At 64.2% G+C, this 6,192-nt stretch overlaps 1 protein-coding gene across 3 annotated transcripts in view; it reads left to right on the top strand.

Moving 5' to 3' along the window:
• The first annotated feature begins 327 nt into the window (after positions 1-327).
• The window catches only part of COMP (cartilage oligomeric matrix protein), an 8,945-nt gene continuing 3,080 nt past the window's right edge, over positions 328-6,192 (top strand). The window contains exons 1-15 of one of the 3 annotated variants that reach the window (XM_011990515.1): positions 328-445; positions 693-778; positions 1,015-1,066; positions 1,500-1,672; positions 2,341-2,478; positions 2,744-2,818; positions 2,903-3,061; positions 3,139-3,243; positions 3,334-3,441; positions 3,947-4,106; positions 4,939-5,057; positions 5,298-5,350; positions 5,446-5,627; positions 5,742-5,920; positions 6,047-6,095. In XM_011990515.1, the coding sequence (XP_011845905.1) occupies positions 367-445; positions 693-778; positions 1,015-1,066; positions 1,500-1,672; positions 2,341-2,478; positions 2,744-2,818; positions 2,903-3,061; positions 3,139-3,243; positions 3,334-3,441; positions 3,947-4,106; positions 4,939-5,057; positions 5,298-5,350; positions 5,446-5,627; positions 5,742-5,920; positions 6,047-6,095 (1,717 nt within the window). In that variant the 5' untranslated portion in view covers positions 328-366. The remainder of the gene's footprint in view (positions 446-692; positions 779-1,014; positions 1,067-1,499; positions 1,673-2,340; positions 2,479-2,743; positions 2,819-2,902; positions 3,062-3,138; positions 3,244-3,333; positions 3,442-3,946; positions 4,107-4,938; positions 5,058-5,297; positions 5,351-5,445; positions 5,628-5,741; positions 5,921-6,046; positions 6,096-6,192) is intronic. The other 2 variants (XM_011990533.1, XM_011990524.1) reach the window with 2 other exon arrangements.

Genomic DNA, 6,192 nt, shown 5'->3' with positions numbered 1-6,192 from the left:
AGCCACACCCCATCACACACATGCATACACACATACATACACACACACACACACACACACACACACACACAGAGTGAATGAAAGTGGAGGCAGTACCCCCTGACTCCCTGCCTCACCAGCTCTCTCCACAGACCCTGGGACTCAGTTTCCCCACCATGTCGGATTCAGCTGCAGGAGACTTAGTGGGGCATTCCAGGCGGGGACTTGAAAGCAGGGGCCAGCGCCATCTGTTTACCTTGAGGCTGAACGCTGGGCAGGGCTGTGGTGGGCCGTCCCTGGGGCCGGCCGTGCCTTGGGGATAAATAGGCCCCCGCGGGTCTCGTGGGCGGTAGAAAGCGAGCAGACACCCAGCTCCCCACCACCGCCATGGCCCCCGACACCGCCTGCGTTCTTTTGCTCACCCTGGCTGCCCTCGGCGCGTCCGGACAGAGCCAGATCCCGTTGGGTAAGCCGCGTTACCACCCGCGCCGTGCCCGCGGCCCCAAAACGGACTGTGGGACCCGTGAGAGGCCCGGGGTCCAGGCTGTTTGGGGCTCACGGACTGTTAGTAGGGGACGTGCCGGGCGCAGAAAGCAGGTGGCGGGACCGAGACTAGAGGAGCGCAGTGGGGCGTCGGAGGTCCGGGTTCGCTGCGACGGTGGGAGTTGGTGGTGGGGTTCCCCGCCCCATGACCCTCACCCCCTTCGCCGCAGGCTCAGACTTGGGCCCGCAGATGCTTCGGGAACTGCAGGAAACCAATGCGGCGCTGCAGGATGTGCGGGAGCTGCTGCGGCAGCAGGTGCGGGGCCCGGGTGCGGGGCAGGGAGTACCAGGGAGCGGAAGGGGGTCTCCGTTCCCAGCAAGGAGAGAGGAGGTGCCCGAGAAGGTGGAGAGGAGCTGGGAAGGGAAGGGGATCGGCAGGTAGGGAGTCTCCGGCGAAAAGAGGCTGTGGAAAGGGAGGCCGGGGTACAGAGAGGGGAGACTCGAGGGACGAGGAGAGGTTGGGACCCCGCTGATTCCACCCCACCCCTGCAGGTCAGGGAGATCACGTTCCTGAAAAACACGGTGATGGAGTGCGACGCGTGCGGTGAGCGCGGCCGGGGCGGGCGGGAGAGAGAAGAGACGGGAGACAGAGACGCAGAGACAAAGACAGAGAGCGAGGGAAAGCTGGGGAGGAAAAGAGACGGAAGGAGATGGAGGCTGTCGGAGAGGTGGAGAGACGAACGGGAATGAGGGGGTAGAAACAGAGACAAGACAGAGGCGGTGCGAGAGTTTTGGGGAAGTGAGAGACGCCACGGGGCAGAAAAGCGGGACAGAGACTCAGGGAGAGACCGGGGAGACGCTGCGGGCAGAGCGCGCAGCCTCTGGGGCGGGATCGCGGAGAGCGCAGGATTTCGGGCCGCCTGGGGCGGGGGGTCGGGGGGCAGGGGAAGCCTCCAGCCCCGGGGCGTGGCCATGATAGGCTCCGCCCCCAGGCGAGCCCCCGGTCAGCCCCGCCCCCGTCCCCCCTCCCCCGGCAGGGATGCAGCAGTCAGTGCGCACCGGCCTACCCAGCGTGCGGCCCCTGCTCCACTGCGCGCCCGGCTTCTGCTTCCCTGGCGTGGCCTGCATCCAGACGGAGAGCGGCGCGCGCTGCGGCCCCTGCCCCGCGGGCTTCACGGGCAACGGCTCGCACTGCACCGACGTCAACGAGGTGCGCCGGCCCCGCCACTCCACCGCCCTGACGACCCCCTCTACCGACCCCCAATCTCTCGTCGCCCCGGAGACCCCTTCCTCCACTGGGGGTGCTCGCCCCGACGAGCCTCTCACCTCCGGGGGCGCACGGCCAGACCACCTCCCTACCGCAGGGGGACGCCCACCCCTAGGACCATCCCCGTCACCACCCCGGACGCCCGCTCCCACAACCCCCTCCATAGCTAGTGACGCCCGCCCCGACGACTCCCTCACCGCCGGGGGTGGTCCGCCCCAGCTACCCTCCTCGCCGCAGGGGATCGCCAGTCCCAACGACCCTTCCACAGCCAGGGAACGCACGTCCGGACGACCCCGCCACCGCCGGGCACGCACGCCCCGACGACCCCTGCCCCCCTCTGCTGGTGATGCCCGCCCTCATCCTTCCTCCCCTCGCCCATGAGGGAACAGCCCCCTGGAGGCGCTCTCCTCTCCTCTCCCGGTTGCGCCCTTGCTGTCATCAAGGCAAAGTCGTGTCTGACCCCTGCGACAATTGCTTCCATCTCACGTGGCGAACAGCTCCAAGCACTGGCTTATGGCCCTTGAACTTTCCATCATCCGAGACACTCCGAGGTGCGGCTCCCAGGGCCCAGCTCGAAGCCCTCTGACCCTCTGTGGCCCCTCCTTCCCCAGTGCAACGCCCACCCCTGCTTCCCTCGAGTCCGCTGTATCAACACCAGCCCGGGGTTCCGCTGCGAGGCTTGCCCGCCAGGGTACAGCGGCCCCACCCACGAGGGCGTGGGGCTGGCTTTCGCCAAGGCCAACAAGCAGGTGAGGGGTGTGGGGGTCCCATTCTTGCAGCAGAAGGGAAGGGGGCGTCCATTTTGTTTACCAGTAAACTCCTCTTCCAGCCTCTTGCTCTTTTTCCAGCCTCCTTCCAGCGGGAGGGGTGGGGAGAGGAGGGGTCCTCTGCGCCAGGGCTGATCGGTTTGGGGCAGGATGGAGGCGAGAGGCAGGATGCGGAGGAAGCGTGGACGAGGCGGGAGGTCCGGGGGTGTCTGCGTGGGGTGGTGACCTCTGAGTTCCCCTCCCCTAGGTTTGCACGGACATCAACGAGTGTGAGACCGGGCAACATAACTGCGTCCCCAACTCCGTGTGCATCAACACCCGGGTAAGGCCCACTGGGAAGAAAGGATAGCGAGAGGTGGGGCGAGCGGCCAGCGGCCTGCGCTGACCTCCGGCGGCTCGGGCGCAGGGTTCCTTCCAGTGCGGCCCGTGTCAGCCCGGCTTCGTGGGCGACCAGGAGTCCGGCTGCCAGCGGCGCGCACAGCGCTTCTGCCCCGACGGCTCGCCCAGCGAGTGCCACGAGCATGCGGACTGCGTTCTGGAGCGCGATGGCTCGCGGTCGTGCGTGGTGAGTGCGGGCGGGCTGGGCGTGACGCGGGGTTGGGAGGCGGCCACGCCGGAACTCCCACTTACTCTCTCCCGCAGTGTGCCGTCGGCTGGGCCGGCAACGGGATCCTCTGTGGCCGCGACACTGACCTGGACGGCTTCCCGGACGAGAAGTTGCGTTGCCCAGAGCGCCAGTGCCGTAAGGTGGGTAGGGGCGGAGCGGGACTGGGCCGGGCAGGAGGGAGGGCGGGACTTCATGACCACGCCCCTCACACCTGCTGTGCCCGCCCCCAGGACAACTGCGTAACTGTGCCCAACTCAGGGCAGGAGGATGTGGACCGCGATGGCATCGGAGACGCCTGCGACCCGGATGCCGACGGGGATGGGGTCCCCAATGAAAAGGTAGATCTACGGCTTGGCGCGGTGGCTCACGCCTGTAATCCCAGCACTTTGGGAGGCCGAGACGGGCGGATCACGAGGTCAAGAGATCGAGACCAGCCTGGCCAACATGGTGAAACCCCGTCTCTACTAAAAATACAAAAATTAGCTGGGCGTGGTGGCGCACGCCTATAATCCCAGCTACTCGGGAGGCTGAGGCAGCAGAATCGCTTGAACCCGGGAGGCAGAGGTTACACTGAGCCGAGATCGCACTACTGCACTCCAGCCTAGTGACGGAGCGAGACTCTGTCTTTAAAAAAAGGAAAGAAAAGAAAAGAAAAAAAGAAAAGGCAGAGCTGTGTGCGGGGCCTAGGGAAGTGGGATGGGGCGTGGCTTGGATGAGGGGCGTGGTCTCCGTGGTCTAGGAGGGGCGAAAGGTTCCCTGCAGAGGAGACCCGACCTCGGAGATTTGGGAATCTGAGGAGTGTGACCTTTGCCCTTCCCGACCTGATCCCACCCTGTCACACAGGACAACTGCCCGCTGGTGCGGAACCCAGACCAGCGCAACACGGACGAGGACAAGTGGGGTGATGCGTGCGACAACTGCCGGACCCAGAAGAACGACGACCAAAAGGACACAGACCAGGACGGCCGGGGCGATGCGTGCGACGACGACATCGACGGCGACCGTGAGCTCGATGGGGGCTGGGGGGCGAGGAGAGGCGGCAGGCACCGAAGGGCGGGATTCGGCTCCGGGACGGGACTTGGTCGGTTTTGGAAGCCAGATGGGGTGAGCTGGACTAGGGCGCCCTGGACCAAAGACCATGGTGGCGCGACAGAAAAATGCAAGCTGAGCTGGGAGGCTGGGAAAAAGGCAGGAGTATTTGGAAGGGAAGGTGGTCCCTGCATCAAATGCCGCAGGCAGGAATTAAGAGTACAGAGATTCGAGCCTGGGGTTTAGGACCTGGGAGGTGACAACTTTACAGATGGGGACATAGGGGCTCAGGGTGGCATACACAGGCACCCAGCTGAGTCACCCCGGGAGTGAGAGCCAGTCCCCCTCTCTGGCCTTTCCTTGGATGGGACCATCCATTCTTAAAGTTCCCGTGGGCGGATGCGGTGGCTCAAGCCTGTAATACCAGCACTTTGGGAGGCTGAGGCAGGTGGATCACGAGGTCAGGAGTTCGAGACCAGCCTGACCAACATGGTGAAACACCGTCTCTACTAAAAATACAAAAAGTAGCTGGGCGTGGTGGTGCACAACTGTAATCCCAGCTACTAGGGAGGCTGAGGCAGGAGAATCACTTGAACCCGCGAGGTGGAGGTTGTGCTGATCTGAGATCGCGCCACTGCACACTCCAACCTGAGTGACACAGTGAGACTGTCTCAAAAAAAAAAAAAAAAAAAGATCCCATGAAGCTGGGGCTCTGTTCCAGGCCAGCCTCAGGCCTGGCCTCATCCTAATGAAGTCATCCTGGCCTGGTCCCAATCTTGGGACTCTGGTCCCGTGGATTCCCGCAGGGATCCGCAACCAGGCCGACAACTGCCCCAGGATACCCAACTCAGACCAGAAGGACAGTGATGGCGATGGTATAGGGGATGCCTGTGACAACTGTCCCCAGAAGAGCAACCCGGATCAGGTGAGGGCAGGCCAGACTCCAGCTGGGTAAGCCCTCTGGGTGAGCTACAAGTTGGATTACCCAGCCCACAGCCCAGCTTAGAGCATTTCACACTGCCAGAGAAATGACCTCCCGGTCCGAGCAGCCTGGGGCGGGGGTTTCCTTGGGGTCAGGAGGACTTTGGCTATGCGGCTGGGTTGGGTGGGAGGCTTTCTGATTTCCTCTGTCTGATTGTGGACCCCCGTATGCTGCTCCCCGCAGGGGGATGTGGACCACGACTTTGTGGGAGATGCTTGTGACAGCGATCAAGACCAGTAAGGAGGCCACCACCTGGGGTGGGTGTCCGGGTAGCCCTTGACAAAACGCTCTGGAGAGCTCATTGTCTCTGGATCCCACCTATCCACTCTAGGGACGGAGATGGACATCAGGACTCTCGGGACAACTGTCCCACGGTGCCTAACAGCGCCCAGCAGGACTCAGACCACGATGGCCAGGGTGATGCCTGCGACAACGACGACGACAATGACGGAGTTCCTGACAGTCGGGACAACTGCCGCCTGGTGCCCAACCCTGGCCAGGAGGACGCAGACAGTACGGCGGGGGCGGGGCCTGCGGTAGGGGCGGGGCCAGTGGGGGCTCCTGGGGCGGGATCTAGGGTGGGAGGGGCCTGACCTGAGCCTACCGAGGGTGTCTCCCACCTCTCAGGGGACGGCGTGGGCGACGTGTGCCAGGGCGACTTTGATGCAGACAAGGTGGTAGACAAGATCGACGTGTGTCCGGAGAACGCTGAAGTCACCCTCACCGACTTCCGGGCCTTCCAGACAGTCGTGCTGGACCCGGAGGGTGACGCGCAGATTGACCCCAACTGGGTGGTGCTCAACCAGGTGGGAGCGGGATCCAAGTGGGAGGTGATGGGACCCTAGAACCCCCATAGTGAGGCCTATGCTGAGGACGGGGTGCCTAGGGCTGTCACGGCCAGCCTGAGGCCCTCCTTTCTTTGACCCCATCAGGGAAGGGAGATCGTGCAGACAATGAACAGCGACCCAGGCCTGGCTGTGGGTGAGAAGCGGCGAGCAGCGCAACCCTGCACGAGCGGGCTCAGGGAGAGGGGCCAGAGAAGGGGGGCGCCGGGGCTGAGGATGGGCGGGGTCAGAGG

This window comes from Mandrillus leucophaeus, unplaced genomic scaffold (assembly GCF_000951045.1).
Source record: "Mandrillus leucophaeus isolate KB7577 unplaced genomic scaffold, Mleu.le_1.0 Scaffold11, whole genome shotgun sequence".
Lineage (NCBI taxonomy): Eukaryota > Metazoa > Chordata > Mammalia > Primates > Cercopithecidae > Mandrillus > Mandrillus leucophaeus.
Note: the sequence above shows the minus strand (reverse complement) of the source record. Positions and strands in the feature narration are given on the sequence as shown.